Below are 18,059 nucleotides of genomic sequence, written 5' to 3'. Positions count from 1 at the left end.
ATATAAGTATCTCATAATGAATATGATTAAACTCTCTGTTTCTCTGTCTCTGCTCAATGATATGTGCCATGTCATGTTCAATATGACATGGCACATATCATGAATATTAAATAAAATTTTAAATATGTATAAAGACTACCAGGAAGTACTAACTTTGGTGAAAAAAGAAGCATGTATAAATGCCTGAAAGTTTCTCTACCCCTCTCTCTCTCTCTCTCTCTCACACACACACACACACACACACACGCACACACACACACACACACTGTATATTCTATTTCAGATGACCCCTGTTTGAGCTCCCCATGCCCCGAAGATCACACATGTGCGAAGATCAGTGATATAAGATACGAATGCCAGTCTGGTAAGTTTGTGGATTGACGAACGAAAGCATAAGTTCAGATCTAGGGAGTTAATTGATCTAAGATGATTGTTGTTATTTCTTTCCATTCTCTCTTATATGTTTTTTGTCTAGTTCTCCGGTGTCACTTTTATATGGTCTCTTGAAATATCTTTTATTCAAGACGCAAATGCCGTACTGAATTTCCTGCCGCCACAATGTTTTTATAGATACAATAGATTCAAAACCATAAATAGGACAATAAAACAGGTAATTATTTACTTAGAGAATAAACAGTAAGAGTCAAATAGGCTGTTTAGTTTCGGTCCGCCATCTATGGACCTTGGTCACGTGAATGATTATTTCCCGCAAGAGTGCGACATAGGAAACTGGACACTGTGGCAAACCATTGGAAATTGGAGGCCCCGGTCATGGTCATATTTAATGGACCAAAATGTTCTGTTTGAATCTGATTATTAAGTTTCTAAGTAAAGAATAACTTTGTTTTATCAGTCTACCTAGAACATGAACCTCGTCTTTCGCAGAATAATTAAGATTCTTTGACATTTTCAAGTCGACCACTGTGCTTTATCTCCTTGTTACCATGGAAACTGTTCCCAAGGTAACGACACCGACTACACTTGTGCATGTCAACCAGGATGGGCGGGAAGGAATTGCTCAGAAGGTTAGTATGACAACTACGGTTTAGTGTGCTTAAACATTTCTTGGTCATTTTTTCTTTATAAGAAAGACGTTTAATTATCCAGAGGAAAAAAAACCCGTAATTTCAGGTGTTATTTGATAACTGCCCAGGTACGAAAGGTACATCAATACATAGAGGGATCGTAAAATAATTCGCGAAAAGTCAATTCATATTTAAAGGGATAATTACTCTTCGTTTTGGCCAAAAAATGAATTTTCCTGGAGTAAACAACAATTTTCCCATACTTACCAATGGTTAATGAATCCATTTTTACATTCAAATTTAGTCCCTGTTTTTTTTCTAAAAAGTTTGGTTTTTTGTTAAAATCTCTTAAGAGATTTTGACAGAGTACAGCCATCAGTGGAGGTCACATGGTCTAAAGACAAGCTCAGATATCAGAATAATAGCTATAACTGCCGTTTTTGTGCTACAACAGGATATATTATATTTCTATGAGTTGTTCACAATGTTTTTATCGTGAAATATAGATCTTATACGAAGAGTTATTATCCCTTTAATGACTGTAAGATTTTTCGATATACATTGCTGAACTGAATGTGTGTGATCGAAGGAATAAATGTACTCTTTTGCAAGAGAAATTTGTCCGTTTCAACTTTTCTAATATACAAGTTTTTATGTGTCTCTTTCGATTCGGCGCAGATCTATCAGTTGTTGTACCATAGTTGGAAGGCACCGGGACATGATTTGAAAAGTCTTCTTTGATATATGTTTTTTTCTAATTTTGTCAGTTCCTACATATCTTTTCAAACTCAAAATATATGTAGATATAAACGAGTGTGAAGACAATAACGGAAACTGCGACCACGCATGCGTGAATGAAGAGGGCTCACACAGGTGTCAGTGTAGAACTGGATTTCGACTCTTAGAGAATGGAAGGAGCTGCGGTGGTAAGATAGATATCTACCTTGCTTTCAGTATACACAACAGACCGTCAAGGCAATTGTTTCTTCGTTTTCTTCTGATAAATTGAAAGAAGGAATGATTTTGTGTCTGTATGTATGTATGTGTGCGTGTGTGTGTCGCAGTTGGGTTGCGAAACTCATTGTTTGCAACCCAAAAAAAGTTTTACGTTTGTGGGTAGTTTTTTTCCTGGCCTCCTTTTTTATTTATTATTTTCCTTTAAGTTATTACTCAAAAGCGAATTTTGAATCATTAATAGGTGTACGTGTAGTGAACATATATAAAATTATAGTTTAGAAATATAACAAAAGCTAATAATTTACAAAAATTTAAAAAATTTAACGATGAATTATTCCTTCTTGTGTCAAATTGAAAACAATGTTCCAGAATGTCTGATAAATGGCAACCGATGTGCTCACACGTGTGTCAACTCATCTTGTGTGCATTCAATTCACTGTCAGTGTCTCGGAGGGTATCTCCTTGGCGAAAATGGATACAGCTGTGAAGGTTGGTACCCGTGGCTGTTACGCTCTCCAAAAAAGAAGGTTTGAATAAATAATCCGTGATTGCCTGAGGCCGTTTTTTTGCGTCAAAGTGCCCGAATGGCCGACTGTAAGAATGCTGTCGCTTGTTAACTTTCTTTGCTTTGGTGTCTAACTACATTGTAAACTTGCCATTTCAAGAAGCTTAAGGTTTAAATAAGGACTGACACAATATACATTATGTTTGCCAATATGGCACGATAGTCAAGTACTTTGGAGTTTATATCAAACATGAACATGTATATCACTTGTGTGACTTTCCATATTTCAGACATTGATGAGTGCTCCAAGAAAAATGGAGGGTGCGAACACCTCTGTGTTAATACGCCTGGTTCATATCACTGCACGTGCAGAGACGGCTTTTATCTGGGACGACAAAAAAGGCGTTGTTTTCGTAAGTTGACGTAAAAAGGGATATTTTATAGTTGCATAGTTGTTTTCTAAGTTGTTTCGAATGTTTTTGTTTAGCACAGCATAAAATACTTAAAAGACAGTGCATATTTTTTTTTGCCAACATTTCATTTTTTGCATAAAAATACGAGTAACCATCATATCTCACAATATAGACATTCACTTATTTTCATTTTAGAACAAGCGGAAGCAATAACGGACGAGTGAGTACTAATCTGTGAATTAAGTGTGATAAAAAATTCCAACTTAAAGTAGAAAATCGTTATTAAACAGCACAATTGCTGCGAATGGTTTGCATATTGTGTATTATGGCAGTTGACCGTGCGTGATTGCGTAAGTTGTTCCAGATTGTTTGCTCTGTGTGTTGTTCCAGATGCACTTGTCGTCTGCGCGTGAAGGCGTCACACACCGGCCTTGGCCCGTATCTAGTGGACCTGGTGACCTTGAAGTATGGTGAGAAAATACTATGGGCTGTCGAACGTAACAATAGGACGGCTTACAAAGTGGTCGAAAAATATCCAAATTTTTTAAAAACCAGAAAACGCCGAGAAAACGCAGAGGAGATTGACACCTACCACGATAATGAAACGCTGTCACAGGGAAAGGATTGTCAGAAAATGTACCAAAATTGCCCGCGGGATTGCATGCGCATGTCTGAGCTACTCTTGGGAGACCAGGGTTTTGATCGATTAACGGAAACTTTTGTGTATGGCTACCCAGTGAATAGTTCGTACGGGCAGTTGATGTGCAATAGGTTGAAAAAACGTGTTTCTCCACCAGGTGTCACTGTTATGGTTTCGTTTTACCCAAGAGGGTGCGGATCCGAAGTTTCGTTTTATAAGCTCCCTTCTTTGCTTTGCTGTGAGAAGATATCTTCTCCGTTGTTGGCCGGTTATTTTTACCTTTGGAACAAAAAATGTTCAGTTGGCTATGACTTTCGCTCTTTGTTTCGTGCAATGTAATCCAACTTTTTTTAACAGACACAATTACCTTTGACCTACTTCTCACCATGAACTGCACTTTGCAAATTTTCTGAACCTTTTAACTACAAAACTGGCAAAGATACGCCAATGGATTCTCTTGACCTTGAATAGCAATTCGTATATTGGCAATTATTATATGACCTTGAAGATTACCTTTGATTAACTCTTCACCATGAACTGAACTTTGCAAATATTCCAGCCAGTATATCTCCCAAACTGGCAGAGATACACTCCTTGCTACTTGAATAGCAACTCATATATTGGCAATCATATTGAATTTGACCTTTGAATTTGACAGATACATTGACAGTTACCATTTAATTTGATTTAGCTAAATCTCGTCAAAATTTGGTATTGGTTTTATTTTTGGTGTTAAGCGCCACATGAATTTGCGTCAAAATTTACAAAATAACTCTTTTTGTTCATCATTATTTGCCTTTTTGTCTGTGCATTTTACAGCTTTGCTCATTTGTTTTTATAACTAGAACATGAACGCGTCATTTTAGATAGTTTTCCCCGCATCACAGTTTGCTAAATGTATTTTCTTTTCGTCATAATTCTTTTAGTTAATTTTGGATAGTAGCCCTTTATGAATATCTTTTGATTTCAAATTTGTTAAATGTAGGTTTTGATTATATGAAAGACGTAACTACATGTTAATTAACCGACTTTATCAAAGTGAATTTATTCTTATAAAACGAATGTCAATCTGACAATACAAATGAATTAAACGGTGGAAAAAGCATTCTGTTGTATAAGCAGTTATAGAAAACATTTCTTGATTTGTTGGGTCATATGTCGACATGATTTCATTTCAAATGTTCCTGCCAATATAATAAAGTCGTTAATATTTATTGAGCTAAGTATTGCTGATCCTTGTAAAAATACCTTTTTTTTCACCACGGCAACCCTTTTATATGGAAGTCTCAACTTCCATCCCGAAAAACGACACGTGCTTTTCACAAGGCTCGTATACTTCCATGTAATCCGGGTATTTGATTCCTTTCTTGATATAAAATATAAAGTATAATATAGGATTGACCACAGCCGGCATCGGCCATATGACCAGCATGGTGTACGCTGAGAGTTGCTTGTCTATTTGTACCCCAGCAAGGGCCAAAATACCCAAAATGTGCACCATCCACCAGCAGGCAACGTCCATTGTGACCACGCGGACAACGCGTCTCTTAATGGCGGTCCGTTCGGCGAAATAATCTTCGTCAAGATTCTGGTCCTTTTTTGGAATGTGGCACCAAATCCGTAGAAGGCCGTACGTGATGGCTACAAGGACTAGGCTGTAGAAGCCAAGGAATATGAAGGTGAAGTACCCCCAGTCTTGATCCGTGCCTTGAGAGAAATGGAATATCTGGCAAACTGGGGACCGTACATTTAGGCGCGGAATCCCCAGAAAAGGCAGCAAACTAAATAGCATAGAGACGCTCCATAACCACGCTATGGATATGAAAGCAGTTCGGCGCTTCAATCGGAAGTTGCTCAGATGTGGTAGCACTACGCATGCGTAGCACTCGTACATCACTATGCCAACTGTTAACATGGAAACCTGGTTTGATAACACAAAAACAAACCCGGCAAACCTGCACCAAAACATGTCCCTCCACGGTTCGTCAAACTCCACGGCGTAGACGGGGCCGATGAAGCGGTAGTGAAGGTCTGCTGACGTCACGATCACCAAATAGAGGCCCATAAGCATGTTGGAGTAGGCCATGTTTTCTAGAAGAAGAGGGATGATTTTTTCAGAGTTGCTCACTTTGGTACAACGCCATATGATGACTACGAGATTACAAGTGAATGCAACACCTGCCAGACAACCCGCCAGCAGCCGAATGACCATGTCGTCGATGAGGTATTCGCACGACGAAAATTCGTTACTGTGCGGCAGGCAGTTTGGTATGTGTTGGGCAAGACAACACAGGCGGAACGAGCCAGTGTTCAGGGTGATGTTATCTGATAAATTAAGGAATATTCCATAAGGCACGGACTGCGGCGGGAGCTTGTTGCCATCAAGACTTAGTAGTTCTAGTTTCTGAAGACCGCTGAAAGAGTGGTTTGTGACAGTTGTTAAGTCTGACTGTTCGATGCTTAGATTTTTCAGCTCCGACATCCCATGAAAAGCATTGCTTTCTATGGTCTGAAGTTTTGTTTTATAGATGTTCAAACTAGGCAAATTTTTCAGCTCCGAAAAAGCAAAGCTTTTCAAGACATAGAGTGGATTGCCTCCAATATTTAATGTTCTCAAATTGGCCAGTCCTACAAACGCCCCCTTCTTTATCGCTGAAATGTCATTGTTAGCTAAATTTAATTCAACAAGGTTGACTAAATCTTGAAAAGTGTTCGGAATTAATTCTTTTATATCGTTTTCCGAAAGGTCCAGGACGCGTAGATAGTGATAACCGTGAAATGAAGAGGAATTGGGAGCAAGTTTATTAAAAGGCAGAAAGAGACCTCGTATTTCTTTGTCAACCGCCGGCAACTCCCTGAGATCATTCATACTACAATCAATAGTGAACCCCATGCAATAACAGCCTAGCGGACATTTTGGGGTTTTGCAAAATTTTTCATCATCTCCAGTGTCTTTGCAGTGCACGATGCCATCACACACGAGGTCGTGGTGTATGCACTCCCTGTGACCTTGACACCGGAACATGCCGGGGCAGCTGTAGCGTTCACAGCTCTTCTCGTCCAGCCCGTACGGGCAGTCCCATGTTCCGTCGCACACCCTGGACAGGGAAATACAATACGATCGAGGACATTTAAAGAAGTAATCGCTCGGACATTCAAAATCTTCACAGTTTGATAGATGCTCGCCCATTCTACATGGAAACAAGTGCCCTTGGTCGTCGAACTCATAAATGCAGGTTTCAGCCAGTGAATAGCACGATGGGTCAGAATCTGAGCAAGAAAAGGTGCCTTCAGCGCATGTTTCGCGTGTTTGGTATAACAAGGTGATATTCAGTTGAGATGGACAAAATGGCGCCAAGATGCTTGAAGAAATGGCAGGCACACGTGTACCTCTCAGGCACGCGGTTGTACTGAAGTCGCACTGTTTCTCGTCCGACCCGTCAAAACAATGTTCTTTACCATCGCAGCGATGATCCAGAGACACACACTGACCGTTCTTGCACGAGAAGGTATCGTTGGGACAAGTCTGAAACACACAGTTCGACTCGTCCGAGGCGTCTTTACAATCAGCTATAAAATCACACGCTTTTGACAAAGGCACGTACTGCCCGTTGTTGCATTTATGGTAGCAGCGGTGTTTATCACAAGAATCCAAGTAAAGGCAATCGAGTTCGTCACTCTCGTCCAGGCAGTCCTTAATGCCATCACATTTGTGATGCTGTAGTATGCAGGTTTTGTCGGAGCACCGGAAGTGCCATGGGGATGGGCAGTACTTCTCCACCGCGTTACGGTCCAGGGTTGGGTCCGCTGTTGGTTTGGTCATAAATTTATATTCCGGAGGCGTTCTACACAGGACGTGCCGCGTGTTCTGAACTATGTACGGAGTACGTAATTTCAATGGGCTTTTTTTAAGCAGTTCGAAAAGAAACCACTGCTCTTTTTGGAAAGACACGTTACATTCTTTAAACCAGGTTTTAAGATTACCAACGGTGTATGTGAGCGACATACCCGCGTTTAATAGGGTTGAACAGGTACCAGCGTTGTCTGGGATCCACACCCCGCCATCTCCAAAAGCGTGATGATAGCGTTCTAGAGCAGACATCAAATCTGGGGTCGTTGCCATGGTTTCCATTGGGAAGGCAGGTCTGCAGACGTCCAAAGACATGTTGCACATGCGCGCCATGCTTTCCCAGGTCTCGTGTTCTGCTCGTGACGGTGGATGACGTGGTCCTGTGGAAGAGAAACTGCCTACGTTTGACGTGTTAAAAACATAGTCCAAGTTGCTGAGTCTGTAGCATACGCCCTGGTGATACAGCCAACCCCTCCCACAGGAGGGGACACTTTTGCCGATGTCGTGTTTTTTATCATCATAGACATCATGGTCTATGCCTATCTTCTTGAAATATGATCGAGTCTCCTTCGACAGCTTTGTTAATTTAGATTCCGTCATACGTTTACATATATAACTTACTCTCTCCATTGGAAAATAGCAAGGAATCGTAACCCAATTGGTGAACTGCTCTGCGCCATGAATTAACATCATAGTGCAATTCAGTGAGACGTCCATTAAAGGTTGTTGGGTTTCAAGGAATCTGTAGAGATGCAGTAGCTTAGAAATACTCGGGTGTTCCAGAATATCTGTGACATTGATGTCAGTGGGCCAAGACGGTCTGAACCAGTCAGTGACACCTATCGGACTGCTGTCAGACCAACGGAACCAGTTCTGCAAAGGAACATAAAACTGTTAGCTGTACATAGTGCTTAAGAATAATCTGAATAAAGGTGCAGTCGAGTGAAAGGAAACAGGCTTATTAAGCATGAGAAATGTATGCTCTTTGGATCCATTCTGACGGCAACGAAATGCGAAATGCGCCACACAAACCTTTCTACGGTTTTGGTTCTTTTCCATGAGTTGCAATAGGCCATTTTTTAAAATTACTGTTTGTACATCTTTATAAAACTTTATCTAAAATGCATGGTTATTGAATCGAATAAGCCCCACGAAAAAGCATACCTTATTTTTCTCTTTCATTAATCCTATGAACACCACATTCTTTTTCTGTAAATAGATGGCATTTTTCCATCTGGTGCGGATTGCAGTTTTCAGAAAGCTCAGTTCCTTTTCAGATACAATACTGACCTGAGAAGTGTACGAAAATTATGAGCAATGATTTTGACATATGTTGATCCCCCGTCACACTTAACGAGAAGTTATATTATTTTTGCAATGAGCAGCCATGAACAAATTTGCATTAATGTTTCACTTCAACTTATTTACATGCTGGATGTGCATAAGTTAAAGTTACAAGAAAAAAAAAAGACTTCACAATAGTAAACTTGTATCTGAACATTGAAAAAATCGCAAGGAACTTATACCTGTACTGGGGATATACGCAAAGAGTGGGAAGGGCTGTTGTAAGGACACATGTATGCCACTTTACAATCTTTGAATGCACATATGATTGAAACTTGGTTACACTCCCGTAAGTGCTATTCACAGAGATAAACATCTGCCATTCTTCCAATAAAATAGAGCACCTGACAAGGAGAAAACTTTATTTTTCATATTGCTTACCAAATTGCCACCGAGGCGTCTACACGCAGCTTCACTCTCTGCCCACGTGATGTTAGCCGGAGATGCATTTAGACCGTAACATGCGCCATCAAACGCAATTTCACCACCACGGCATTCTGACGCTTCGTAAGTGTCGCCGTCTATCGTCAGGTCGTACTGAAATAAGCTGTACACGAGTTCAAGGTGTCTCTTGGGGCTCATCATGTAGTCGCTCTCAAAATAAAGTCGCACGTTGACTTCATAGGACCCAATAGTCTTGATGACACTGGCTGACGATGTGGGCCGTTTCCAGTAAGCCAGCTGAATGCTGTCTCCTACCGTGGTGTTCATGAATTCTCGTATCTCCGCGTGCTTGCTCTCGATGAAAGTATGGGCCGAGGAGAGCGATTGACATTCCTCTGGGCGTAACTCAATAATATAGTACTGCCAGGGAGGCCCATCGATCCCCGTGCCAAATTTGGTGTGATAATAGTAGAGGTCCTTTTGCTGAAGAGACGGGTGTGGGACAGGAGAAGATTGGTGGAAGCAATTGCAATGCCGATGTGAGCAATCAAATGGGATTGCCATAGCATGAACTTGATCGTTATTCCACGACAATGGGGTTGTGTAGTCTGCAATGCAGTCCGATGCTGTGTATACTGCAAGATGTAGCCTGAACGAACTCGCCACCCAAGGACAACGTATACTGTACTCCACGTCAAAGGATGTCCCCTCAAAGTGAGCAGTTGTCAGTAAAGGCACTTTGCCATTCCCTATGTTTGTCATCGCCTTTATGCAATCTTGTAAATCGGAATCCGAATACATTTTAACAGTGGCATGTGCTCTGCGTAGTGAATCGGTTACGTTGATTTGGATTGAAAAGGTGGCGCTCCTGACGTCGTCATATTGTCCAGCGTAAAATATTAGAATATGGGAAAGACTACTCAAAGTATTCTCCGTGAGAGACAGCGAAAGAGAGTGTGAAACACTGTCAGCGGTGGTCAAATTGTTCACTGTAATAGTTAATCCATCCTGCTGTCCTGAAAACCTCGTTGAATTAACATAGTCGGAAGGAGGTGAAAGTAGAACACGGGGAAAATCTTGAACCAGTTCTAATTCTATGTCAAGAAAATAGGCAGAGCTTAACTCGACTTTGTCACTGTAAGGCTCTGCATAGACTACAACGTGTACGGTGGTATCAGGCAACGGGATGGGCTCTTGGAAAATTGCATTTCTACTGCAGATTGGGCCCAGTAATGGTCTGTGTTGTTGAGACGTCACCGTATACAACATAATGCCGGCTTTATGACACAATCTATTATTTTTGTATGGGAACCAAAGTTGATGAAGCTTGAAGTTGGCAACCAGACCAGGCCGTCCAATTTCTATGGAGTACTGCTTGTATGTCCCATTCTGGTTAATTTGGAAGGCCGATTTGTGGATTTTAATATTGTCAGTCGCTGTCAGTTTCATATCCTCCACACATAAAAGAGGGCGTGATGAACGGTACCTGCTCCGTTTGAAACATTTTGGTGGGTCTAAAGTTCGATATCTGGCTACCAATGAAAAGACGTCATCATATTCGATTGAGACTCCGACAACCACGTATAGCTCAAAAAGCAGTGACGTCAGATTTCCAGATCTCGCGCTTTCTCGAGAAATCTCGGTTCCCGGAAACAGAATACCTTGCTCAGATCTTCCTCTGTAAACCTTGAAGAAAGAAGTTGAGTCGTTCTCATTTTTCTTTATCTGCCACGATAACTGAATATACTTTCGTATTGCAGCTTTGATATACCATTTGTGAATTGCATGGGTTTTTGTCATGACCGATACGGTTGCATTACTTGTGACGAGTCGCCCCTCTCCTTCTAACAACTTCATAGCTGATTTCAGAAACCGCCATTCCCTAACATTGACCGCTTCATATTCTGCTCTGAACCGATGACGTACTGTTGACGTAAGCAGCACCGTGAGGCCACGCCCAGTTGAATACACGCTCCAGGGTTCCCTGTTACCACAGTAACGTTTGATAAAAGTCGCAGTTGTCATATTCGTCCCCTCATATAGTTCCACACTCCCGCGACTGCAAGTGAAGCCTGAATAGGAAATAGAAAACGTGACAAATGTCAAGTTCACCATGTGGTTTTTCGGGACTTGTATAATCCACTGGCAAGAGGCGTGATTGTGATAACTATCTTGGGCGGCCGTATAGCCAATGCTGCTAAACGATCCGCATGGAGACGTTAAGTACATGTAACTTCCGCACCCTGATTCTCCGTGCCCCTGACCGCAAATTTTACGAACACATTTTAAAAATCCTTGTCGAGCCGACTTTGATGTTAGGTTTCGCAGGATCCGCTGAATAATAATTGTAAAATCGCTACTAGTGATTGCTGTAGTTGAGACACCCGACACATTGTGCTGGGTTGCGTTGAGACTTAATGCGTTTGCTGTGTTATTGTCACAACTTGCGTAAGGCAGCGAAGACACATTTGTAATATTGCTGGTGTCATTTCCAAAAACGTTTAAAAACTCGATTGTAGCACCTGGGCATAAGGGCACAGAGGTGCTGTTGGAATTATTTACCATTTTCTTTCCTGCTATATTGTCATTTGTACCACTGGTGTTATAAGCCTGTCGGATAAATTTTGTAACGGCCTTTTCAAAAATTTCCGTCGATGTGGAATCATAAGTTCCAAAAGGGCTGCTCGTTGTTGAGATTTGAATGTAGTCTGCCGAGGCAGATTCTGTCGTCTGGGTTTTACTATTTGTTGGCAGTATGGAATTCCCAGTTGATTCATTTGGTCCCACATGCCTCTCTTCGTTGTGTCTTGGTATTAATGTTCCAATTACTGTATTTGAAAACGCTTGTGTACGCAGGGGCGTGCTGTGAACCCTCGTTCTCACCTCTCCTGAGCCACTGTGTCTTCTTCTGGAACCCTTTCGATTCCTGCGACCTTTCCCTTTTTTTCGTTTCCTTTTCTTATTATTGCGTCTGCGTTTTGGAAGGCTTTCATCTGAGCTATAACCGAAGGTTGCGAGGGGTCCACTGGGTACAATGTTTGCCGAATGTATTGAAAATACACTAGATAAATCCCGCGAGATCGTTTTCTGCTCAACACCGAATGTTGTAACATCATCGAGACCACGGTACCTTCCTTTTTCACTTATCCCATTACCGTTGTTTTGCCTTTGTGTAGAAGCGAATTGGGCTGTCCTTATTGCAGTATCAGGCAACCGATCCGTGCCGACTTGGTTTTCCTTTCCTGCAGTTTCCATCTGCGAGGGTAGAATACCGGGAAGAGAAGACCTGTTTTCTCCACCGCCATAGCCCACAATCGATGTGTCAGTAACCGTATGTAATAAACTACTACTACTATGTGTAGCGGGTGTACCCGTAGCTGCTTGTATACTTTTAGGCACCGTATTGGGAGAGGAATGGGAAACAACATATGAAGTTTTCTCAAATATCGCACTGTGTTCTTTCAACGGGACGGTCGACAAGGTACCTGTAATTGTTTCGATGCTTGTTCCACGCAAGTTCCATCCCACATGTGTTGTTTGTGTCTCTAGCACCATATTATGAGTAACAGATTGCCACTGGTGATCGTATTCTAAAGAGAGTGACGTCACCGTCTCCGGGGACGCTGTCATTGTTAAATTAGTGAAATATGACGTCATGACATCGCTTTCAGAGGAGGACGCCATTTCTGTTTCCAACAACTTCGTATACTCAACCTCGGTCCAGTAAACATTTTCTAGGCACTTTAAAACCTGGCTTCGAAAGTTTGCCTCTCGATCTTCTTTGCTTTGCCCACATGTGAGTGGCACAGGAACAAGAACGAGGAGCGAAAGTAGGATGTTATTTATACACTGCATTTCCCCCAATTGGTCTTCTTATACCATCTAAAACGAAAAAAGTAAATGGATCAGGCATGAATTGCTTTACACTTACATGAATTGTGTTTGTTTTTGTTTTTAATTTACTGTCATACCTAAATTGAGCAAGATATGTATAAAGATGGCATGCGAATTAGGTTTACAGGAAATCTATATACTAGATTTTAGCGAAATCTTGCGTGATGAAATTTCTTGTCACAAGGTTTATTAATGGGATTTGATTTTTATAGATGTCAAACAAAAAGAGTCGAGATGAATCAACTCTTTTTGTATGGTGTGTGAGTCTAAAGCATGCTATTTGCCTATCTTGCAAACCTGTATAGGAAAATCTGTCTTCAGATGACGTGTATATCACTACATATAGAGATCGACAGGAAATGTGTCTTCCCAATTTGCGTGTTCAGCACGCGTACCTTTCAGTGCCCAAAATAAAAAACAAGGTTTAGCTGTTGTCATCTATGTACTGGGTTGTTGGTAAATGAACCTTTAAAAAAGCTTTGCAAAGTAACCCGGTGGATAAGCTTAATAAAATGTAGCCCCATGCACGCGCCACTGTGCCCTATTAACCCTCTATTAATTTCCGCGAAACACCGCGGCCGACGAGGTTACAGCGGTTATTCTTGTAATGACCGCGCCATTGCTCCACTATTTTCCATTTATGAAGTTTTCATGGGGCATTTGTAGCCTTTAAGGGCATTTTTCACCGCGACAGGAACATTAAATATTACGTGAAAGGACCAAGAGATTGGAATGAATGTTGTCCAGGTTACAAATTACTGGCATAGGGTGCCGTCCTCTTGTTAAGAACTAGGATTTTAGGATATGATACACGCGCGACAAGAATGCTCTTTTTTATCGCGCTAGTTCTCCGTCTGTCTACCGTCATATGACGACGAAATATCACACAATACACCACCCTTAGAGAGAAATGAAAATAATGTGTGTTGGGATGTTGACAGACGCTATTTAAAGTGATAACATGATGATATGAAAATGGTCGACTTTAACAAAAATCGTTTCCTGAATGCTGCCGTAACATAAATAGAAAAACGTTGCATGCTGCAGAAAGATTATAAAGGGTAAAGAAATGGGATCCATTGTTAAAAAATCAATTTGGTGAAAAGATAAATGTGGACGAATTATTCTGCACGATAGCACTTTACCTTTGATTGTGTAAGATATATCTAAGTCGGTTGCAGTGTCTTGTCACTCTTCAGAACCATGCAGTCATAAACGACAATGAGAATTGTTGTAACGCCTGACGGGATTTATATACGTCCATTCCTTCAAAGTAGATAAAATGATAAGTTCGAAATCCTTGATCGAATTTGTAAATTGTTATTAATTGACACGATTTCTGTTCACTGCCACAAACAGTAGCGCATCGATCTTCAGATTGTATGATGAAAAGGGTAACTGATACTGCTCTTTTCTTCTCGAAATTCTCATCTATCGTCATTTTTCATATCTATTACGTCGAAAACAATTTCGGATATTTCTTAAGATACACTTTGTCAGATTAATGCAATTTTCCAAAGACCAAAAACAATTCAATCTTATTGCCGAGTGTCAATTATAATCTGGCATTTCCTGTTTCAAATTACGCATTTTTTTTTTTTTTTTTTTTTTTTTTTTTTTTTTTTTTTTTTTTTTGCGTATGTGCAATCACAAAGGTAGGGTGTCAGGTTCGTCAAGAAAACCGCGACATAAATAAAGTTACACCTCAAAGGCAAAAACACAGTATTTCTTTCAATGTCTTTTGATATTCTTGCAGGAAGCAATATGTTGTATACTTAGGGGACCGTGTTCTCTGTTCAGCTTAGTCTTTTTTTAAGTTGCATATACGCGTTAACGTACCTGTTGAGCTGACAGTGGTAATGTATTTTCAGAAACTGAATTCTGACACTATGCACCATGATATTATTGTATAGAATTTTTATTGTAAGCTGATAAAAATAGAAACTTAAAATTAAATTGTTGCAGAAACATCTTGCTTGTGTAGACGCACCCTTCGCCTGTTCGTGCATTTGTTGTCATTCAATACCATATTTAAAAGTCAACGAGTCTATTATGTATAACTTTGTCAATAGTTGGCACAATGCACCATTGCAGCCCACTGCGGTGTAATGCCACCCATCCGTATTAAGACCCAAAAGTTATTTCTCTTTGATGTGAAAGTTCATCTTTATCTTACGGTCCACTAGAAAAGTAGACTTTTATGACAACCTCTTGAGTTTTATTCCTGTTCAATGTTTACAATAATGGATTAGCAGCTGAATTCTACCCAACATAACAACGCGTCTCACAGTTCATAACTCTTACTGTTGTCTTCAAGGTTTAAGAGAGCCAATTTTCTCCGGAGCTCCTCGCTGTCTGTTTTCTGTTTTTATTATACATAACAGAATTGATGAAGTGAAAACTTATCATCATTAGCTGTCGTATAAAGTGCTTTTTATGATGCTTTGTTCCTAATATTAATCAGCGAGAGAGGTGTTGAGCATCGTGAAACATCTTCATCGAAACGCGATCAAATATGGAAATATGCTTAGATATAACATTGTATCTTTACAGTCTGAATGTTTTATTTATGTTTGATGAAGAAAGACGCTGTTTTATGAGAACTTGCACTTTAAGTAATCTTTACAGTATATTATTGGTTAAGGTTCGGGTTTGGGTTTACAACGGAAAGTCAGTGAAATGTTCTTTAGGCCAATACCAACAATTTACGTTTTCAAGCATTTGTACAGGTTTTATTCAAAACTGATATCAATTGTAATGGCCTCAAAGACTCCACTTAAAAAATGCACAGTGGAATTTTGACCCGGGTTAAAATCCCGATCAAAATCAAATCTATAGATGTGATAATATCCCATGGCGTAATTATTTTTGATGGCAAAATCTTCGTAATCAAAATAATTGAACACTCAGACCGTTAATTCACTTAATAGCTTCTGTAGGCGATGTGATAAACTGCGGGTTTTAGTAGATTTATGTTCATAGCTAACACATTACCCTTTTTCGTGCAAGACACAAATCAAAACGAAACCATGTATTAAGTGTATATTTATATAACACAAGTTGCCCCCTGTTAATGAAATGTTATTTTTTTTCCTTTGACGACTAGTCGAGCTTTTCATTATTGCTTAACACATCATTCAATAGCCTACCCAAAATGAGCTTAACTGAAAACCCCGAGTGAGTAATTTCCGACCAATTATATGATAGGAAACGCTGTCAGATGTTCTGTGACTTTCTAATTTAACGAACCTAAAGATACGCTATGTAGATACATGTTTCTGTTGTAAACTTTTCTGGTCGTCTACAAAAGAAAAAGTGTTTGTGTGTGTGTGCGTGCGTGCGTGCCCGTGCACGTGTGTAAAACACATTATTGGATTTATGAATGTGTAATGACGCGCGTGTGTCGCTTAAACGCGTATAGTACAATAAATTTTGACCGTCTTCGGTATAAAACCGAGGTTTTTCGTAATATTGCTTGTCAATGTAAAGAAATGCTATCGCCTTGACCACTATTTCGACTAAAAGCTAAAAGCTGCAAATTTATCTTGATTCCAATGGCAGAGCGTGAGGTCTTTACTCCAGTTTGCCATATGTGTGTGATGCAAAATTCCCTAAAAGCTTTCATCATAGCCCTATCATTGCTGGAATCGCAACCTGCAGAAGACCTTTCATCGTAGGATTAATGCCAGCAAAAAATCTCGTAATTCACTTCCGTTTTAATTGTCCAATAACAAACAACGGCACTTGTCTCGAATAACCAGAAACATATCGCCTTGTGCTTGTTTTACTTTATTCAGTAGCGCTGTCGACTGATGGTTTTATTGCTTGTTCATGAGCTGAAAGCCATCCTATTGAGAGCATGTAAACATCTGGTTGAATACGAATTATTAACTAGAAATCATCAATCAAGAACAAACAAAAGGCACACAACCCTAGGCATGTCGTATAGCGGCGTTTGTACAGCATATAAAATGTACATGGTGTAACTGCGAGGTGACTCTCTTCGGGACATCTGCCTGGAAGTACACATTTATTGTGAGGCAGATGCCAAGTCAAACTGTCACCACTTTAATTGTCAGATCCTTCAATGAATTAGAAAGAAGTCATGGCAAACACTTTGAGTTGCACAATTATACTGCCAACGATTCAGCAGTTGCCCACCTCTACACAATTATTAATAACTACAAACAGAACGACCCTTACAGATTCGGCCTTTTCATTTTCTTGCAATCGAATTCAAACGCCTCTGCGCCATACAAGACTCACTTAAAGTGAAAACGTGTAAAAGCACGAGTTGGTTATGATCGCGAACCGCCCTATGTCATTACTGTATATGGCAAATGGATCGGTAGGGAAATTACATATATTTTTACAGCCCAAGTGATCAATGAAACTGACAGTTTGTCAAAGCGTTTGCGACAAAATACATGATTAATCAAACCCTACCACGCAATATTGCTTCCGGCCCACAATAGCCGCCATCTTACCAAAATGGAAATTGGTTGCATTTTCAGTAAATCGAGACTATGCGTTTTCGCATCGCAGTATTGTTACTAAGGAAATAGTTTTTTAAATATATTTTCATTAAAAAGAGAAACGTCTGTGTTGTCCTTAGTTTTGTAGCACCGGCAATTTTATTGTATCAGTGCACTAATACAGTGGATTCAGGCTACGTCATTATTAATGTGGCATTGATCCACAATGAAACTGTCTCTGTTACTTTGCAGGGTTGCCAATCTCTGACCAAGGTAAACGAGTAGATTTTTCTTTTTTCCAACTTGTGGATCGAGTCGGATTTAAACGACCTAAAATGCCTGAATTCAAACAAATATCAGCGAGAGGAGTTAGGTGAGGTTGGGGAAGGGGGTAAAACGGATTGAAATGAAAGTTTGTAGACAGACACTTGTAACCGATTCCAAACCTGCGCTGAGGTGGCTCAATTACCAAAAGTTTCGTAAGCCAAACGCAGACCACTCAGCCTCGATGAATAAAAGCAAATGTCTGCTGACTGGATACTTGTCGGTAATAGCTTTCCAAATGTTCTCAA

At 40.2% G+C, this 18,059-nt stretch overlaps 2 protein-coding genes across 2 annotated transcripts; one reads left to right on the top strand and one right to left on the bottom strand.

Moving 5' to 3' along the window:
• Positions 1 to 171: 171 nt before the first annotated feature.
• LOC106174588 (uncharacterized) lies at positions 172 to 4,753 on the top strand. Its single transcript, XM_087015163.1, has 7 exons — positions 172 to 364; positions 915 to 1,025; positions 1,829 to 1,951; positions 2,352 to 2,471; positions 2,778 to 2,900; positions 3,096 to 3,120; positions 3,291 to 4,753. The coding sequence occupies exons 1-7, from the start codon at positions 172 to 174 to the stop codon at positions 3,877 to 3,879; spliced, it is 1,284 nt and encodes a 427-aa protein (XP_086871289.1). The 3' UTR covers positions 3,880 to 4,753.
• LOC106174585 (uncharacterized) lies at positions 4,752 to 12,995 on the bottom strand. The gene is made up of 3 exons (XM_013556205.2): positions 9,116 to 12,995; positions 8,555 to 8,680; positions 4,752 to 8,263 (listed from the first exon to the last, which is right to left on the bottom strand). The coding sequence occupies exons 1-3, from the start codon at positions 12,971 to 12,973 to the stop codon at positions 4,814 to 4,816; spliced, it is 7,434 nt and encodes a 2,477-aa protein (XP_013411659.2). The 5' UTR covers positions 12,974 to 12,995; the 3' UTR covers positions 4,752 to 4,813.
• Between the last annotated feature and the right edge of the window lie 5,064 nt (positions 12,996 to 18,059).

Source organism: Lingula anatina, chromosome 6 (genome assembly GCF_051362555.1).
Source record: "Lingula anatina isolate TDL-2025a chromosome 6, LinAna3.0, whole genome shotgun sequence".
NCBI classification, from domain to species: domain Eukaryota; kingdom Metazoa; phylum Brachiopoda; class Lingulata; order Lingulida; family Lingulidae; genus Lingula; species Lingula anatina.
Note: the sequence above shows the minus strand (reverse complement) of the source record. Positions and strands in the feature narration are given on the sequence as shown.